The sequence below is a fragment of the Eumetopias jubatus genome, unplaced genomic scaffold (assembly GCF_037043125.1).
Source record: "Eumetopias jubatus isolate StellerSeaLion01/CBP00866 unplaced genomic scaffold, mEumJub1_p1.0 scaffold_11, whole genome shotgun sequence".
NCBI lineage: Eukaryota > Metazoa > Chordata > Mammalia > Carnivora > Otariidae > Eumetopias > Eumetopias jubatus.
Window position 1 is genome coordinate 32707104 of NW_028274817.1, and position 21630 is coordinate 32728733.

Sequence of the window (21630 nt, forward strand, 5' to 3'; positions counted from 1 at the left end):
GAAATAGCTGAAAATTTCCCAAACCTCGGGAAAAAAACAGAAATCCAGATCCAGGAGGTACAGAAAGGCCCCAAAAATATCAACCCAAAGAAGTCCACACCAAGACACACAGTAACTAAAATGGCAAACAATTGTGATAAAGAGATAACTTAAAAGCAGCACGAAAAAGAAAATAGTTACATACAAGGGAAAACCCATAAGGTTATTAGCTGGTTTTTTTTTTTTTTCAGGAGAAACTTTGCATGCCAGAAGAGAATGGCATGATATATTCAAAGTTCTAAAAGAAAAAAGACTTGCAGCCAAGAATACTCTATCCAGCAAGACTATCATTCAGAAGAGAAGGAGAGATAGTTTCCCAGGCAAATAAAAGTTAAAGGAATTCATCACTACCACACCAGCCTTATAAGATATTTTAAAGGGGGCTTTTTGAGTAGAAAGGAAGGACCATATGCAGGAGTAAGAAAAGTAGAAAGCACAAAAGCAGTAAAATTGAGTGTATCTATAAAAATCAGTCAAGGGATTCATAGAATAAAAAGATGTAAAGTGTGATACCATATACCTAAAATGTTAGTGAGAGAGGACTAAACATTTATTGCTTTTTCTTTTAAGATTTTATTATTTATTTATTTATTTATTTATTTGACAGAGAGAGAGAGAGAGAGAGAGCACAAGCAGGGGGAGCAGCAGGCAGAGGGAGAGGGAGAAGCAGGCTTCCCGCGGAGCAGAGAGCCCGATGCGGGGCTCGATCTCAGGACCCTGGGATCATGACCTGAGCCGAAGGCAGACACTTAACTGACTGAGCCACCCAGGTGCCCCAAACTTATTGCTTTTAGAATGGGTTCAAACTCAAGTGACCATGAACTTAATATAGACTTCTATATGCATAAAACATTATATGTAAACCTAATGGCAACCACAAATCAAAAACCAGTAATAGATACTCAGAAAATAATGAGAAACAATCCAAGTATATCACTACAGAAAATAAGAAACTTGTGAGAAAAGAGAGCAAGAGAAGGAACAACAAAACAACCGTAAAACAATTACCAAAATGGCAATAAGTAAATACCTAGCAATAATCACTTTGAATGTAAATGGACTTAAACGTTCCAATGAAAAGACATAGGATGGTGAAATGGATGAAAAAGCAAGACCGATCTATATGTTGCCTACAAGAGACATATTTCAGACCTAAAGACAACATGTGGATTGAAAATGAAGGGATAGGAAAGCATTTATCATGCAAATAGAAGTGAAAAGAAAGCTGGGGTAGCAACATTTATATGGGACAAGACAGACTTTAAAACAAAGACGTAACAAGAGACAAAGAAGGATGGTATATAATCATAAAGTGAACAATCCATCAGGAAGCTATAACAATTGTAAATATTCATGCACGCAATATGGGAACATGCAAATACATAAAATAGCTAATAAACATAAAGGAAGTAATCAATAGTAATACGGTAATATTAGGAAAAGGAAATAATTGATAGTAATACAATAATATTAGGGGACTTTATCACTGCACTTACATGAATGGTTAGATAATCCAAACAGAAAATCAACAAGCAAACAGAAGATGTGAATAACATATTGGATGAAATTAATCCAACAGATATTTTCAGAGCATTCCATCCTACAACAGCAAAATACACATTCTTTTCAAGTGCACATGGAACATTCTCCAGAACAGATCACATGTTAGGCCACAAAACAAGTCTCAACAAACTCAAAAAGATTTAAGTCATACAATATCTTTCTGACTACATGCTATGAAACTAGAAATCAACCACAAGAAAAAATTGAGAAAGAGCACAAATATATGAAGGTTAAATAACATGCTACTAAACAATGAATGGGTCATTCTAAAAATCAAGACAAATAAAAAATATATGAAGACAAATGAAAATGAAAATACAATGGTCTAAAAATATTTGGGATGCAACAAAAGCCGTTCTAAGAGGGAAGTTTATAGCAATACAGGTGTACTTCAAGAAGCAAGAAAAATCTCAAATAAATAACCTAACCTTATACCTCAAGAAGGTAGAAAAAGAACAAACAAAACACCAAACCAATAGAAGGAAAGTAATAAAAAAGATTAGAGTAGAAGTAAACAAAATGGAAACTAAAAAACAATAGAACAGATCAACAAAACCAGGAGCTGGTTCTTTGAAAAGATCAACAAAATTGATAAACCTTTAGTCAGACTCATCAGAAAAAAAAAAATGGAGGAGGACTGAAACAAACAAAATCAGAAATGAAGGAGGAGAAAAAACAACCAACACCACAGAAATACAAAGGATTGTACAAGAATATTTTGATAAATGATATGTCAACAAATTGGACAATCTAGAAGAAATGGGTAAGTTCCTAGAAACATATAACCACCCAAAAGTGAATCAGGAAAAATAGAAAATTTGAACAGCCTGTTACTAGCAAGGAAATTGAATCAGTAATTGAAAAACTCCCAACAGACAAAAGTCCAGGACCAGATGGCTTCACAGGTGAATTCTACCAAACATTCAAAGAAGAGTTTATATCTATTCTTCTCAAGCTATTCAAAGAAATAGAAGGAAAACATCCAAATTCATCCTATGAGGCCAGCATTATCCTGATACCAGAACCACATAAAGACTACAAAAAAAGAAAACTACAGGCCAATATCACTGATGAACATAGATGCAAAAATCCTCAACAAAATACTAGCAAACCGAATCCAACAATACATTAAAAAAAATCATTCACCACAACCAGATGGGGTTTATTCCTGGGTTGCAAGATGGTTTAATATTTGCAAATCAATCAACACGATACATCACATTAACAAGAGAAAAGGTAAAAACCATATGATCTTTTAAATAGATGCAGAATAAACATCTGACAAAGTACAACATCCGGTTATGATAAGAAGCCCTCAACAAAGTAGGTTTGGAGGGAACATATGTCAACATAATAAAGCCATATATGAGAAACCCACAGTGAACATCACATTTAATGGGGAAAAGTTCTAAGATCAGGAACAAGACAAGGATGTCTACTCTCACCATTTTCATATAGTACTGGAAATTCTAGCCACAGTAATTGCACAAGAAAAAGAGATAAAAGTCATCTGAATTTATAAGATATAAAACTTTCACAGTTTGCAGATGACATGATACTATATAGAGAAAACCCTAAAGTTTCCACCAAAAAAAAAAAGATACTGGAACTCATAAATGAATTAAGTAAGTTTGCAGGATACAAAATCAAGATACAGAAATCCATTGCATTTCTATACACTACTAATGAAGTAGCAGAAAGAGAAATTAAGAAAACAATACCATTTACAATTGCACCAAAAAGAATAAAATATACAGGAATAAACCCAATCTTGGAGGTGGAAGACTTGTATTCTAAAACTATAAAACACTGAAGATGACATAAACAAAAAAATATTCCATGCTCATAGATTGGAAGAACCAGTATTGTTAAAATATCCATACTACCCAAAGCAATCTACAGATTTAATGTAACCCTTATCAAAAGGCTAACAGTATTTTTCACAGACCTAGAACAAATAATCTTAAAATTCGTATGGAACCAAAAGACTCCAAATAGCCAAAGCAATCTTAAAAAAGAAGAGCGAAACTAAAGGCATCACAATCCCAGATTTCATGATATACACCCAAGCTATAGTCATCAAAACAGTATGGTACTGGCACAAAAATAGACAATGGAACAGACTAGAGAACCCAAAAATAAAACCATGATTTTATGGTCAATTAATCAATGATAAAGGAGGCAAGAACACGCAATGGGCAAAAGACAGCCTCTTCAACAAATGGTGTTGGGAAAACTGGACAGCTACATGCAAAATAATGAAACTGGACTACATTCCTATACCATACATAAAAGTAAACTCCAAATGGTTGGAAGACTTTAAATGAGAGACCTGAAACCATAAAAATCCTGGAAGAGACCAGAGGCAGTAATTTCTATGCAAACTGGTGCAGCCACTCTGGAAAACAGTATGGAGGTTCCTCAAAAACTTAAAAATAGAACTACCTTATGACCCAGCAATTGCACTACTAGGTATTTACCCAAATGATACAAAAATACTGATTTGAAGGGGCACATGCACCCTGATGTTTATAGCAGCATTATCAATAATAGCCAAATTATGGAAAGAACCCAAGTGTCCACCAAATAATGAATGGATAAAGAAGATGTAGTATATATGTATATATATAATGGAATATTACTCAACCATCAAAAAGAATGAAGACTTGGGGCACTGGGTGGCTCAGTTGGTTAAGCATAGGACTCTTGGTTTTTGGTCATGATCTCGGCATCATGGGATTGAGCCCTGTGTTGGGCTCCATGCTCAGTGCAGAGTCTGCTTGTCCCTCTTCTTCCTCCTTTGCCTCTCCCTACACTTATGCACATGCTGTCTCTCTAAATGAGTAAATAAAATCTTTAAAAAATTAAAAAAAGAATGAAATCTTGCTATTTCAATGATGTAGATGGATCTAGAGTGTATTATGCTGAGCAAAATAAGTCAGTCAGAGAAAGACAAATACCATACGGTTTCAATCATATGTGGAATTTAAGAAACAAAACAGAAAAACATAGGGGAAGGGAAAAAAGAGAGAGACAGGCCAACCATAAGAGACTCTTAACAATAGAGAACAAACTGAAGGTTGCTGGAGGGGAGGTGGGCAGGGGATGGGCTAAATGGGCAATGGAAATTAAGGAGGGCACTTGTGATGAGCAACTGGGTGTTATATGTAAGTGATGAATTGCTAAATTCTGCTCCTGAAACCAGTATTACACTATATGTTAACTAACTAGAATTTAAATAAAAACTAAGAAAAAAAAACATTTTGAAAAGGATTCACTATTCTTGATGCCATTAAGAACATTATGATTCATGGGAAAAGGTCAAAATATCAACACTAACAGGAATTCGGAAGAAGATGATTCTAACCCTCATGGATGATTTTGAGGGTTCAAGACTTCAGTAGAGGAAGTAACCGCAGATGTGGTGGAAATAGCAAGAGAACTAGAATTAGAAGTAGAGCCTGGGGATGTGACTAAGTTGCTGCAATCTCATGATAAAACTTTCAATGAATGAGGAGTTGCTTTGTATGGATGAGCAAGGAAAGTGTTTGGTTTTTTAAAAAGATTTTATTTATTTATTTGACAGAGAGAGGCACAGTGAGAGAGGGAACACAAGCAGGGGGAGTGGGAGAAGGAGAAGCAGGCTTCCCGCTGAGCAGGGAGCCCGATGTCGGGGCTCGATCCCAGGACCCTGGGATCATGACCCAAGCTGAAGGCAGACGCCCAACGACTGAGCAACCCAGGCGGGGGTGGGAGGGATGGGGTGGCTGGGTGATAGACATTGAGGAGGGTATGTGCTATGGTGAGCGCCATGAATTATGTAAGACTGATGAATCACAGACCTGTACCCCTGAAACAAGTAATACATTACATATTAATAAAAAATTAAAAAAAACCCAGAATGTTTTATTTAGAAGAGTCACAAGGTAATTTAAATCTTATATGAAAATGAGAAAGCCTGAGAATAGCCTGGATAGTTGTGACAAAGAGTACAGCTGAAGGACTTACTCTGTTAGATACTGAGACTTAGTATGAAGCTACAGTAATGAGGACATCCTCATATTGGTGCAAGGAAAGGATACTGGACCAATAGAACAGAACAGATAGCTGAGTAGAAACAATGTACATAAGGTCACCTCACTTATGAGAATGATTCCATTCTAATTCAATGGATGAGGATAACCTTATTTTTTACTTTTTTAAAAGATTTTATTTATTTATTTATTTGAGAGAGAGAATGAGAGACAGAGAGAGAGAGAGAGAGGGCATGAGGGGAGGAGGGTCAGAGGGAGAAGCCGACTCCCCGCTGAGCAGGAAGCCTGATGTGGGACTCGATCCCGGGACTCCAGGATCATGACCTGAGCCAAAGGCAGTCCCTTAACCAACTGAGCCACCCAGGCGCCCATATTTTTTACTTTTTAAAAAGATTTTATTTATTTGAGGGGAAAAAAAAAAGCACGAGTAGGGGGAGGGACAAGTAGACTCCCTGCTGTGCAGGGGGCCTGATGTGGGGCTTGATCTCAAGACCCTGAGATCATGACCTGAGCTGAAGGCAGACGCCTAACCAACTGAGCCACCCAGGCACCCTGAGAATAATCTTTGTAATAAGTGGTGTTGAGTCAGTTAGATATTCACATGGGAAAGAAAGTCCAACCCTTACAAGAATTAAGGTGAGATGGCTATTAGACCTAAATGTGAAAGCTGAGATCATCAAGCTATTAAGAAAAAACAAAGCCAAACCAAAACCAGAGGGGCTTATCCTCTTGAACTTTTGATAGAAAAGTTTTTCTTAAACTGGACATAAAAATCTCTGACTACTAGGGCGCCTGGGTGGCTCAGTTGGTTAAGCGACTGCCTTCGGCTCAGGTCATGATCCTGGAGTCTCGGGATCGAGTCCCGCATCGGGTTCCCTGCTCAGCAGGGAGTCTGCTTCTCCCTCTGACCCTCTTCCCTCTTGTGCTCTCTATCTCTCATTCTCTCTCTCTCTCAAATAAATAAATAAAATCTTTAAAAAAAAAATCTCTGACTACTAAAGTAAACACTGACAAAGTGAAATTCATTAAAAGAGTAAAAAGCTAGGCACAGGCTGGGAGAAAATATTCTGAAGATATATATTCAGCAAAGGACTCATTTAGAATGTAAAAAAGACCTCTAGAAATTAGTTTTTAAAGGACAGATAAGTTCAAAATAGGCAAATGGGTAGAAAAGATGCATCACAAGGGATATAAAAGAAGACACCAAATACATCAAAAACGTAAGAAAAACTGTTCAACATTATAATTCATTATCGATATGAAAATAAATACTAAAATGAGATCATCACTACATACTTACCAGAACATAATTTAATTATTAGCACCAGAGTTTGGCAAACTGTGACTCACAGGCACAGTCTTGCCTACAGCCTGTATTTGTGTCGACTAAGAATTATTTTACACTTTAAAAAGTTGTTAAAAACATATGCATCAGAGATCACATGTGGCCTATAAATCCTAAAATGTTTACTGCCTGGCCCTAATAGAAAATGTGTGTTGGCCCGTAATTAAGACTGACAATACTAATTTTTGGCAAAAACTTTATTTTTTTCTTACATTTCTTACATTACATTTCTTTCATCTCTTATATTGTGGATGGTTTTGTGAATGGACGCAACCAATTTGGAAAAATCTTTGACAGTACACACTGAGTAAGTCTAAAGTGATCATCAGATTTCTCTTTTGGGTAAAAGAACAACAGAAATGAATGTTTTTGTCCACCAAAAAATAGGGACACTCAGGGTCTTTGCAACTTTATAATAGCCAAACACTGGAAACAAACCAAGTGTTCACCAACATTAACAAGGTAAATTGATTTTTTAAATGTTTATATAAAGGAACACTATGTGACAATGAAGAACTAACTACTGATACATGCAACAACATGGAGGGATCATATAGATACAATATTGATTGAAAGAAATCAGACTGAAAAGAGTACATAAAAGAGTAGATATTATGTGCTTCCACTTATATGATGTTCCAAACAGGCAAAACTAATCTATGGTTATAGAAGTCAGAATACTGGTTACCCATAGGAGATTACAGAAAGGGGCCAATAGATAGTCCTCTGGATATTTGGAATGTTCTATATCTTTTCCTGTGTGTTCATTACAGTGGTGTATACATCTGTAAAAATTCAACAAGCTATACACTGAAGATTTGTGTACTTTACTGTATATGCTGCACTTAACATTTTTTAAAAGTTCCAAAGTTTATGGATATCATGAATTTTATTCATAGACATAGGTCAGAACCAGACCTAAGGTGAAATTATATTTAAGATGTTGCAAGAAGAGATAGAGGAGTTATTCTGAAGGCATGGGTTGATTTTGTGAACTATGGCTACTAATGAGTCATGAAGGCGGACAAAATTTCTTAAGGCAGTACCTTACTGAGTATGGAAATAACTAAATCCCTAATATGGTGGAGAATTTCATGTGGCAATGGAAAATGGCCCTGGCCAAAGGAGAAGGGTGAGCCAACATGTGAAAACCAAGATAGTTAAAAAATCAAGGCAGAAAGTAAAGAAGGCACAGAGAAAATGATTTTTAAAAAAGCCATGCTTGAAGGAATTCTCTGAGTAATTGAACATGGAGATTTGGAGAGAACTATTGTTCTTGTTGTCATGGGTGTACCTGGCTCACTTAAGGAAGTGAAGATGGGTCTTGGGTATGATGAGAACCATTCCTTTCACAGAGGTAGGAGAGAAGGAGGTATGGATGCATAAATAATTAACAATAAAGGCTTAATGGGCGGGGGGATGGGGCAACTGGCTGATGGACATTAAGGAGGGCACTTGATGTAATGAACACTGGGTGTTATATGCAACTAATGAACCACTAAATTCTACCCTGAAACTAATAATACACTATATGTTAACTAACTTGAATTTCAATAAAACAACAACAACAACAGAGGCTTAAATTAAGAAAGCGAATGAGGAAATGGAGAGACTGGAATGTGAAAAATATTAAGGAGAAATATTTAGGAATATTGAGGACAAGTTGTGTTCATTTGCCACGCGGAGAAAGAGAAGAATTCTAAATGATTCTCAGGTTCCTTTTTGGGTAAATGGGAGAGGCTGTTGCTGTTCACTTGAGAAACAGAAATGTGAGAGGAAGAAAAACTGGAGGTAGGGGAAGGTTTTGAGTGCAACTTGGCAAGATGGCATTTGAGATACATCTCCAACATTCATCTCTATACCCCTGTACATCCGAAACTAGAGATCTGGATATAATCTGGATAGAAATAGAAATGTTTACTTGAGAGTCATCAGTAGATAGATTTTAGTTTTTTTTCTGTGGATGACGTAAACCAGGAAAACTGTATAAGCAACTGGAAAGAATAGACTCTTGGGGAAGAGGGAGAGTAAAGCAGAAAATGAAGAGAATAAATAAGAGCAGACAGAAAGATAAGAGTGAAGAAAACAACAAAAAAATGATGTCATAGCTTGCAGAGGAAGAGAGAATTATGAGGAAATCATTGTCAACAGTTTCAAGTGCCGCCAAAGAAGCTAAAGTTGGAAACACAGCTCTTAAAAAGCATGGCCCATGGATACCTGGGTGTCTCTAAGACTCTTTGAGTGGTATTGTGAAATCAAAACTACTTCTGTAATAATCTTACTGTGGTATTTGCTGTTTTTACTGTGTTTACATTTTTAGCAATGTGAAAAATAATAGTGGGTAGAGCTGTCGGTGCCTTAGCATGAATCAGGCTAGTGACACCAAGTTGTACAGGTAATCATTGTTTTGTTCGCCACCACACACTTTCAAGGAAAAAAGGCCAGTTTTACCCAAGAATGTCTTTAGTGAAGCAGTAAAAAATATTAATTTTACTACATTTTGACTCTTTTAATAATCCAGGTGATGAAATGAAAGTATGCATAAGAACACTTCTGCATACTGATATAAGGTGGTTACTTTGAGGAAAAGCACTTAAGCAGTTGTTAGAGTTGGAGGATGCACTGGACCCTTTTGCCATGGAATAACATTTTTCCTTGAAAGAATGACTGCCAGACACACTGACATTATTCATACTTGGATATTTGGCAAGTATGTTCTTAAAAATGGATGTGTTGAACCCGACAGGTCAAGGAAAAAGACAGATGGTATTTACCTCTAATGATAAAATTTGAGCAAGTGAATATTGGAACTATGGAAAACTGGTACACACCCCTGGGAGTTTGACACTTCTCTGATATTTAAAGACTTTTCTGACAATATTGGTAGGGATTATTAATGCATGTGATTTTTTGATACTGTATTAACATTTGGGAAATGTGCATAACTCAGGGAACCAATATTTTCTTTTTTTTTTGAGATACATTTTACATTATTATGTTATGTTAATCACCATACATTACATCATTAGTTTTTGACGTAGAGTTCCATGATTTATTGTTTGCGTATAACACCCAGTGCTCCATACAGAACGTGCCCTCTTTAATACTCATCACCAGGCTAACCCATCCCCCCACCCCCCTCCCCTTTAGAACCCTCAGTTTGTTTTTCAGAGTCCATCGTCTTTCATGGTTCATCTCCCTCTCTGATTTCTTCCCTTTCATTCTTCCCCTCCTGCTATCATCTTCTTCTTCTTCTTCTTTTTTAACATATAATATATTATTTGTTTCAGAGGTACAGATCTGTGATTCAACAGTCTTGCACAATTCACAGCGCTCACCATAGCACATACCCTCCCCAGTGTCTATCACCCAGCCACCCCATCCCTCCCACCCCCCAGGGAACCAATATTTTCTGAATGACCTATGCTTGATGTTACAAGATAATGCATAGATAAAATATCAAAGCGCAAGACAGATTAGTGGATTTTAATGTAACAGCATATGAAAAAATCAGTGATATGGTTTCCAATTACATATTGCAACTGAATTTAAGAAACAAAAAAACTTGCTGGGTTTTAGTGAGTATCAAAGAAAATGTCCACTATTATCTGAAAACATTATTAAAATACTTTCCTGTAGGGCGCCTGGGTGGCTCAGTCGGTTAAGCGACTGCCTTCGGCTCAGGTCACGATCCTGGAGTCCTGGGATCGAGTCCCGCATCGGGCTCCCTGCTCAGCGAGGAGCCTGCTTCTCCCTCTAATCCTCCCCCCTCTCATGTACTCTCTCTTTCTCTCTCTCTCTCTCTCATTCTCACTCTCTCAAAATAAATAAATAAATCTTAAAAAAAAAAATAAAATACTTTCCTGTATTGAAGCTACCTATCTGAGGATATGTATTTTCTTCACATAATTCAGCCAAAGCAACTCATTGAGACAGAAAAGATGCAGAAGCAGAGATGAGAAACTTGCTGTCTTCTATTACACCCGATGATAAACAGATTTTTAAGAGTCTAAGAAAATGTCACTCTTCATTAACTTCATTTTTTTTGGTGGAAAATGCAGCGATTTTTCATAGAGCTATGTTATTTATGTTAGCATATAATGGGTTTCTTGTTTTTTAAATAAATCCATACATAAATAAAATGTTCTCAATTTTAATTTCTAGGACAGTAAATATTGATAAACTCATATAAACAAAAGCTCATTGGGGTCTTCAATTGTTTAAGTGTGTAAAGAGATCCTGAGACCAAAAAGTTTAAGAACTGATGAATTAGACAATTAAGAAGTCACTAATGAACTTACAGAGAACAGTTTCAGTAGAGTGATAGAGCTACAAAATTAATTCTTATGAGATGACTTATGAATGGCAACAAGGAAGACATGAAAGTGGCCATATGATAAGCTTGGCTGTAAAGCCTAAGAGAAAGACTGGCCATAATTTAAATTAGTATGTAGATTAGAGAAAATTTTTTTTTTAGAATTCGGTTAACTTCTTCCTAGATTATTTTATAAATTTAAAGAGACCCCTATCAAAATGCGAACAGGATTTTAAATTGGGACTAGGAAAGTTAATGTTAAAGCTCATATGGAAAATTAAACATTCCAGCTCTAAAAGATAAGAGTTATGAGTGAAAATGAACCATATCAGATGACAAAATTTATTGTGAAAATTTCATAATTAAAACAGTGGAGAACTGGCACATGAATGGACACACTATTGGAATATAATGTAAACTTCAGAAATAGGCTCAGATATGGAAGAAAATTTAATATACTATAAAAGTGGCATTGTGAATTACAGACTATATAAACTTTTTAAATAAACAGCATGAGGCAGCTGAATGATTATTTGGAGGGAGATAAAACTGAATGCATATCTCACCACACACAAAAATAAACTCCAAATGGATCAGAGATCTAAATGTGAAAAATGAGGTAAATATGTGTGATTTATTGTCTAACCTGAGTGTGGGGCAAGAATTTATAACAATCACTCAATATAGAAATGGAATCTGACTGATAAAATGAACTGCAAAAAAGAAAATTCTGCATGGCAGAAGCACCATAAGCAATAGCAAATAGTAAACACAGAAAAAATATTTTCATTTATAACATGTAAAATGTTTATTATCTGTGATGTATCAAGAGCTATTGAAATTAAGAAAGAAAAGGGTTAAAAAATAGAAAAAATGAGCAAAAGGTACACTTTGCAAAAAACTAATTTAGGCAATGGCACGTAAGTGTATGAAAACAAGCTCAGCTTCTTTCATAACAAAGTAGGTGCAAATTGAAACTGCATTGAATTGATATTTCTCACTTATTAGAGTGGCAAAATTTTAGAAGTTTGAAGATGCACCTTTTAGCAAGGCTTTGGGGAAACAGGCTCTCTTACATTGCTAGCAGGAATGAAAAATTTTCGACCCCTTACTAATCATTATATACACATTTACTCTTGGTAAATTAGGAATTTCTGTTAGGAATTTTTGTTGAAATTAAATTTCCAAAAGTATGAAACATATACAGAGTGAGAGGTATGCAAAGAGGTATGCAAATGACTTTTGGTGGCATTATTGGTAATTGCAAAATATTAGAAACAACTTCAAATGTTCATACTACATAGGAGATTGGTTAAATAAATTATGATGTATCTACCCAGTGCAGTACTAGCGGATGTAAACAATAGAAGGAATTTGGCTTTTAAATGCAGTGTTTTGGCCATTTATATGATATTTGGGTTTACATCTACCATCTTGCTGTGAGTTGATATAGAATGGTTCCAGGACATACTATCAAGTGAAAAACGTCAACATGTTAACATGTATGTAGTATTTTATCTTTTATCTAAGAAGAGAAAAACAATATATGTGTTTTTTTTTTTTTTCCAAAAATAAACTCCGGCAATATACTCTAGAAATTAGTGAATGGGTTAACCAAGAGGTAGAAGAAAGACTGATGTGTCTCTGGGTATACTATTTGTGTAGTTTTGACTTTTGGAACATAATATATTTTTGTCTTTATTTTAATTCTAGTTAGTTAACATACAGTGTTATACTAGTTTCAGGTGTACCATATAGTGATTCCACACTTCCATATGTCACCTTGTGCTCATCACAATGCACTCCTGAATTTCCACAACCCGTCAACCTATCCTTCCTGTTCCTCCTCCCTGGTATCCATCAGATTGTTCTCTATAATTAACAGTCTGTTTCTTGCTTTGACTCTCTCTCTCTCTCTCTCTCATTTTCTTCCCTTGCTTGTTTGTTTTGTTTCTTCAATTCCACATATGAGTGAAATCATATAGTATGGAACTTGATAGTAAGGCTTAACATATTAAAAAATAAAGTCAACAATGTGGGGTAAATCAATATTGAGTGTACACAGAAACCAAAAAGTCCCTAACAGTAAACAATTGGGAACAGAACCACATAGAAGAAAACAATTCAGACTAATCCTAGCATTTTGAGCACAATGCTTTGGCTATATACCCTTGGTGGGAGACATTGTGAAGACAAAAAAATCGCAATAACAATTTTAAAATAGCGTTTTATTTATTGTACTGGTATGAGGATAGAAATTCTGAAATGAATTTGTTGTATTGTAGGATTTAAAAATATAAGTAATAAGTAAATAAATCTATTGATGCTTTTTGGGGACCCAGTTGCTCACTGTGAGTAAAATGAGGAATAATAAAGAATTAGGGAATTAACAGAAGAATCCTGTGTTACTGGATTGGGATTAAAGGCCAAGAAGCACATAGAAGCAAAAATGTCCTAGTAGCAATGAGCATACCTAGATTCCATATCTGGTTTTAGAAAACAATTGACCACTAAAAAGAACACAAGTTCCTTATATGGGAGGACTGATTGCAGAACTGGGGCATGGAAAGTAAAAGGTGAATCTGGCATCATTCATGCCAGAAAGTAAGTGCTCAGAAACTGATGGTACATATTAAAAGGAGTTCTCATGAAACAATCTAGGACAATTTGAGGATCAAAATAATTAAGTACAGCAATGACTTAAGTTATATTGATTACAACAGAATTCAAAAGTTTTTACCAATATGAATAAATAAATGACAAAGGGTGGGAGGGAAAACTCGTCCTTACAGTATAATGCTAACTGAGAGAGGAAGAAAGAATGATAAAGTAAGAAAAATTATCATTCTAAAATCACATAATAATAAATGATTTAGGGAAGAATTATCAATGGATTTTAAATTACTGGGTCAAAGTTTGTTGGAAAGTAATTTCTTAATTTCCAAATATATGAGGTTTTCTAGTTATCTTTTTTTAAAATATTTTATTTACTTATTTGACAGAGAGAGACACAGCGAGAGAAGGAACACAGGCAGGGGGAGTGCGAGAGGGAGAAGCAGGCTTCCCGCTGAGCAGGGAGCCCCATGTGGGGCTCGGTCCCAAGACCCTGGGATCATGACCTGAGCCGAAGGCAGACGCTTAACGACTGAGCCACCCGGGTGCCCCTAGTTATCTTTTGATAAACATTTCTATCTCATTTGTATTTCAGCCAAAGAATATGCACTTTATGATTCCAACAGTTTGGAATTTATTGAGAATTGATTTATAGCCAAATATATGGTCAATTTTGATAAATATTTCTTGTTCAAATGCTGGGAATATATATTTTTCACTTGTTAATGAGTTCTGCTTTGTTCATTCTTCTCATACAATTATTGAAAAAGGTATGTTTAAAATTTCACACCATGATTGTAGATTTGTTTGTTTTTATAGTTCTGTCCAGTTTTGATTTAGCATTGTTGAAGCCATATTATTATACACATACAAGTTCATTATGCTACGTCTTTCAGATGAATTAAATCTTTTATCATTATGAAATAAACTTTAAAAAATCTTTTTTGCTGAAAAATCTATGCTGTCAGATTATTAATATAGCTACACAAATTTTCTGTCAGTTATTGTTCGTGTGGAGTACCTATTTTTATTTCTCACTTTCCTTATGATTTATATATGCCTTTTGTAAACGCATAGTTGGATTATTTTTTCAAATCCTGTCTGACAATATTAGAATATTGAGTTCCATTTTCAATTGGTATAATTACTGATACATTTGGTTTCAATTCTGCCATCTTAGTACGTTTTTATGTTTTCCCACCTGAACCGTGTTACTTTTTCTATCTTTTATTGCCCCCTATTGGATTTGCTTTTTTATTCTGTAATATTCCTCTGTAAATTTGGAAGTTAAACATTCCTTTTCTATTAGTGATTGCCTTTGAATGTACAAGTTATACCTTATTCATCAAAGCTTAATATTAAATATCATTTTTATCTTTCTCCTGGATAATGAATAAAGTTTGCTTTCAGCTTGTTTACTTATATGCTATTTTTTTTGTGAGTTTTAGTTCCATAAATATTCTGAACTTCAGAAGGCATAATTATTTTTGTTTTATACAGTCAATTTTTATTCATATTTAACCACATATTTACCATTTTCTTTTTTTTCCAGTGATTCTTTTTTTTTTTTTTAATTTGAGTATAGTTGACACACATGTTACATTTGTTTCAGGTGTACAACACAATAATTCAACATATATCATTTTCATTGTTTCTTGCACCTCCGATCTTCCATCTGTGACAATTTTCCTTTGTTTTAAGAACATCCTTCAGGATTTCCTTAAGTAGGAGTCTGATTTTGTCTTGTTCTCCTGACTTTTGCTTGCCAGATAAAATCTTCATTTCACTTCAATTCCTGAGGTATAATTTTGCTGAGTATATGGTTTTAATTTAGCATTCACTTTTTATCAGCAGATCGACACTGTCATTTCAACATCTAGTTTTCATTGTTGCTGTTGAGAAGATATTCATCCATCTTATCATAATTCTGTTGAAGATGATCTCTTTATTTTTTCTCTTTAAAATCAATTTTTTTCTTTTTTTCTGTAATGTTGTTATGAAGCGTCCAAATGTTGATTTGTTCTTATTCATTCTGCTTGAGGTTTGTTGAGTTCTTTCAATGTGAGAATCGGTGTCTTTCTTCAATTCCAAAAGCCATTATTTCTTCAAATATTGCTCTTCTGCCATTCTTTTCTCACCTTGTAAAAGTCTTCTCGTTTTATTTTGTTTTTAAGGTTTATTTATTTATTTTAGAGAGACTGAGAGCACATGCATGGGGGGCAGGGACAAAAGGAGAGGGAGAGAGAAACTTAAGCAGACTCCGCACCAACAGTGGAGCCTGATACAGGGCTTGATCTCATGACCCTAGATCATGACCTGAGCTGAAACCAAGAGCTGGACGCTTAACCGAAGGCACCACCCAGGTTGTATGTCTGTTCTTACTCTTTCCTCTCTCTTTTGTATTCTTCTAATTCTCCTTGCTTCATTCATCACTGTTTCTTCTAATCGACCTCCAGTAATGTTCTTTTTAGTTATGTCTAAACTGCCTTTGCGTTCTTGGGTTTTTGTGTTATGCCTAAGCTCCAGGTTTTCCAACTGCTTCTCAAATCTTAAATGTCCCTGTTTGTAGTTTGTAGTTTTTTGCTGAAATATTTAAATTCAGCTTATAGTTTTCATATGCAGAATGCAAATAGTTCTTTAAAGTCTATGTCTGGTAATTCCACTACCTTGAGTGTCAGTGAGTTTGTTTGTATTATCTTTTATTATGTTATAGCTGATTCAAGTTATTTTGTCTTTTCATGTGTCTGTTTATCATTGTACTCTAGCTACTGGAATTAAAAATTATTAAAAGAAATAATTTGAAGTGTACAGTGATTTTTTTGCTTATATCAGAGAAATTGGAAACTTGAAAAATATGAAATCATCTTAATCCAATTTTCAGGCTTCAGATTTTTATTGGTTACCCACATAACTTAATCCTGGCCTGAATTTCATGTCAAGAGTGGTTTAAGCCTAGTCCATCCTTATTTCTAGTGTACAGGTCTTTGGCATCCAAAAAATAAGCTCAAGTTGGTCGACCCTTACCATATTCTGTATTCCTGCTTTAGGTCTTCTTTGCTTGTGAGAATGTGAAATGAGCTTCGCAACATTTCAGTCACATCTTCAGGTTTGCAAATGCATCCTTGGCAAAAGTGACCCAAAAGTCATAGTCATTCTTCCTGGATTTCTGTCTTTTTCTGGATTCTTCACTATCTTATTAGCTTCTCAAGGCTAATAGTATTTTTTTCCATACTTTTTTGTTGTCTTTAATACAAACATCATTGCAGATTGCCCATCTGTCATTATTAGAAGCCAGTGCCCCTAATACCCTAATTTAATTTCGCTGTATATTTCCTTTGTAAGCACTGTAAGACCTGGCATTTTTTCAGATGAGCTCTTTGGAGCGGAGGAAGTAAAATCCACGAGCCCTTGAATATGTAGGACAAATTGTGTAAATAGATTCACTTTTTTTCCGGGAGAAGTTTTGTTGCTTTTTTATCCAAAAGTGTGTGTTGTTTGTGTGTGTTCACCTACAATAGAACAATCTTAAAACTTAAATTTATTTTATCAATAAACCCAGAGTCAAAATCTTCAGATGATATCAGTGAAGACCGTATAGATGTCTTATCTTGTTCTAAACTTTACCAGAACCTTTTATAGAAACATTACTCTGAGGAGGAATTATTTAATGAGACACTAAATATAAGTTTCAACTGGAAGAGGAGGAAACAAAAGAAAAAAAAAAAGATTGTAAAAGCCCTTACAGTCCAATTGGTTAAGTTTTGTGACTTGAATATTAGCATTTTTAAGGCATTTGTGAATATCTCAATTATAAGCAATAAGATGATCATTTCTCTCCCTTCAACCTCCCCCAAATCTTTAAAGAATGGATTTTTTCTCTTTTTTGTATGAGCAGAATCTAAGAAGATATTTAAAAACAGAGGCAAAATAGTATATTTTAGGTCAATTAACAGCATAAATTTAGACATGTTTACTTCATGAAGATTCATTTGACACTATTGATTTTTCCACTCAAGAAGATGTGAAATTAGAATAAAAATATTAAGATTAATATTCTGTGATAGATTTATCTTTTGGAAGATTTTAATGCTATATTTAAAAAATTTAGACTAACATATATCTTTGTCTTCAAATCGTTTTAAATATCTCAAAGATTATGTATCTGTGTTGCAGAATTCATTGGCATACTAATGCATAAAATAATTTAGCAGCATAAATAGAAACTTTACATTTACATATTAACATACATTACATTTCTTTCATTATTGTTAACCTAAATATCAGATATATAGGTTAAGAATAATTCTTAAATAGAATCCCGATTAAACGCAAATGTTACCAGTCGACGTCTGTACGTTGTTCACAGTACATAATCCGAAAGTATTGAGCATAGCCGCTGCAATTCTAATGGCCAAGAAAGTTATTTACCTATCGAAATTGCCCAAACAATAGCAATCTTCATGATGGCCTTAGTCCGCGAATTGAAACGGCTATGCTCAATAGGATTACGTATTGCTACATACCGATCCAGCGAGATAGCGCAGAGGTGCATGATGGACGCTGTAGAAAATAAAACATCCAAAGAAATCCAGACGGGGCACAAATATCTAGGTAGTGGCCAGACATAATCTGAAAGAGAAAAGAGAGAAGACAAGAACATATTATCCAAATTAAACCATCTAGTTTTACATTTTAGTCTACTTTTTTTTTCTCTCATAATCTAAGTTTTTTAAGGAAAATGAAATTTGGGAAACTTTATTTTCCATAGTAATGATAATGATGACAATGATGATGATAATGCCTTCTGTGTTACATACATTATTTCTTATTGAGGTAAAATTTACATAACATTAAATTAACCATTTAAAAGTGTACAGTCCTGTGGCATTTAGTACATTCACAATATTATGCAACCTTCACTTCTTTCTAGTGTCAAAACGTTTCATCATTCCAAAAAAAAACCACTATTCATTAAGCAGTCACTCCCCAGTCTCCCCTCCCCCAGCCCCAGCAAATCTCTAATCTGTTTTTTGTCTCTATGGATTTATCTAATCAGGATAATTTTATGTAAATGGAATCACACAATAGGTGCCTGGCTTCTTTCACTAACATACTGTTTTCGAGGTTCATCCATTTTGTAGTATGTATTAGTACTTTATTCCTTTTTATGGCTAGTGCTCTTATTAGTTGAGTTTTTTTTTTTATGCTCTTGTAAATAGAATCCTTTTTAAAATTTCCTTTATGGACAGTTCATTGTGAGTATGTAGAACTGTAACTGCTTTTCGTGTGTTAATCTTGTATACTGCAACTTTGCTGCATTCATTTATTAGATCTATTTTTGTGTGTGAGGGTTCTTTAGGATTTTCTGTTTACAGCATCATGTCATCTTTGAATGGAGATAATTTTACTTTTTCTTTTCCAATTTTCCTTTGCCTTTTACTTTCTTTCTTGTTTAAGTGCTCTAGACGCAATTTCTAGTACACTGTTGAATGGAAGTAGTAAACACAGCCATCTTGTCTTTTTCCTGATCTGAAAAGAAAATCTTTCATTCTTTCACAATTAAGTAGGATGTTAGCTGTGGGTTTTTCATAAATGCCTTTTATCATGTTGAGGAAGTTTCCTTCTATTTCTAGTTTGTTGGGTGTTTTCATCATAAAAGAACAATGTTTTTCGTCAAATGCTTTTTTTTTTGCATCAGTTGAGATGATCATGTGGTTTTCTTACCTTAATTCTATTAATGTGATGCATTACAGTGGTTGATTTTTACGTGTTGAGCCATCTTTGCATTCCTGTGATAAATCTCATTTGGGCATGGTGTATACTGTGATTTAGTTTGCTAGTATTTTGTTGAGGATTTTTGCATCTATATTTATAAGTAATATTGGTCTATACTTGTCTTTTCTTGTAATGTCATTATCTGGCTTTGGTATCTGGGTAATGCTGGTATAATAGAGTGAGTTACCAAGTGTTCCCGCATCTGCTATTTTGTAGGAGTTTGATAAGAATCGGTGTTCATTCTTTAAATGTTGGTAAAATTTGTCAGTGAAGCCATGTGGTCCTGGACTTTTCTGTTCTTGTTTTCTTCTATTCTCTATTTTGTTCATCTCCATTTTAATCTTTACCATTTTCTTTCTTTTGATAGTTTGGGTTAAGTTTGTTCTTTTTTAGTTCCTTAAGATCTAGAGTTAGGCTATTGATTTGGGATCTTTCTTCTTTTTAAAGGTAGGCATTTACAGCTATAAATTTCTTTTAGAGCACTGCATTCGCTGTACCCCATAAGTTTTGATAAGTTTTCATTTCACTCTTCTCAAAATATTTTCTAATTTCATTTGTAATTCCTTCTTTGATCTATTGGTTGTTTAATAGTGACTGCGGTGTTTAATTTCCACATATTTATGAATTTATCAGTTTTCTTCTGTTATTGATTTCTAGTTTCATTTCATTTTGGAGAAGATCCTTTGAATGTTAATATTTAAAAATTTGAATGCTTGTTTTGAATATGATCTATCCCAGAGAATGTTCCATGTGCACTTGAGAAAAATGTGTTTTCTGTTGTTGCTGGATGTGGTGTTCTATATATGTTTGATGGGATTAGTTAATTCATGCCCTCTGTTTTCTTCTTACTTATCCTCTGTTTAGTTGCTCTATTCATTACTGAAAATAAGATATTCATGTCTCCAAGTATTATTTTAGACCTTTTTCTCCATTTTTGTCAGTTTTGCTTCCTATATTTTTTGGTATCTGTTGTTGGATGCATATTTAGTTGAAATTATTATACCTTCTTGATGCTTTGACATTTTTATCAATATATAATGTCTTTCTTTGTCTCTCATAACAATTTTTGTCTTAAGTTCCATTTTGTCTGACACTAATGTAGCCACCTCAGCTTTTATTGGTTACTATTTGCATGGAATATCTTTTACAACCTTTTACTTTAACCTATTTGTAACTTTGAATCTAAAATGAGTCTCTTATTGACAGCATATACAGGAAGGTTCTTTTTTAACTCATTCTGACATCATGTATTTTTAACAATCCTGTTAATCTGCCTTATAACTGGACAGTTTAGTCCATGTACATTTAAAATAATTACAGCTACCAGAAGAATTTATTTCTACATTTGTTATTTGTTTTTATATGATACATACCATTTCCTCATAAATTTTTCTGTTATTCACTTTATTTGTGATTAATTGATTTTCATAGGATAACTGTTGATTTTTTTCTTGTTTCCTTTTCCATATATTATTTTAATTTTTTGTTAACTTGGGAATTAAAATGATAATCTTAACATTATAACAACCAAGGTTTAATTAATACTAATTTTGTTTCAGTAGAATACAAATTTTTGCTCTGTTGTATCTCTTTCTGTCTTTGTTATTGTCACAAATTACATCTTTACACGTTGTGTGGCCATTAACATAAATTTATAAGTATTTCTTTATGTATTTGCCTTTTATAGAAGATAGTAAACAAAAAAAGGAATAATCCCAAAGCTAGAAAAGAAATAAGAAGGTAAGTAATCTCATTAAGTTAACATGTATGAAAAGATGAAGGACCATAGAAAAGTTTAAAAGTTCCCATAATTCATTTCATATAATAATATAGTGTCAATTTCAAAATCTATAAAACACTGAAAAATGAGACTAGAGACAAATAACATTCATTGGTATAGATTCAAAGTTACAAACAAAATATTAACAAATAGAATTCGGCAAAGT

At 34.2% G+C, this 21630-nt stretch overlaps 1 protein-coding gene across 1 annotated transcript in view; it reads right to left on the bottom strand.

Annotated features, from left to right (window-relative positions):
* Positions 1 to 21630, bottom strand: part of HTR2C (5-hydroxytryptamine receptor 2C) — a 139511-nt gene that overhangs the window by 34860 nt on the left and 83021 nt on the right. Inside the window, exon 3 of the mRNA XM_028094093.2 lies at positions 18338 to 18538. Coding sequence (XP_027949894.1) covers positions 18338 to 18538 — 201 coding nt within the window. The remainder of the gene's footprint in view (positions 1 to 18337; positions 18539 to 21630) is intronic.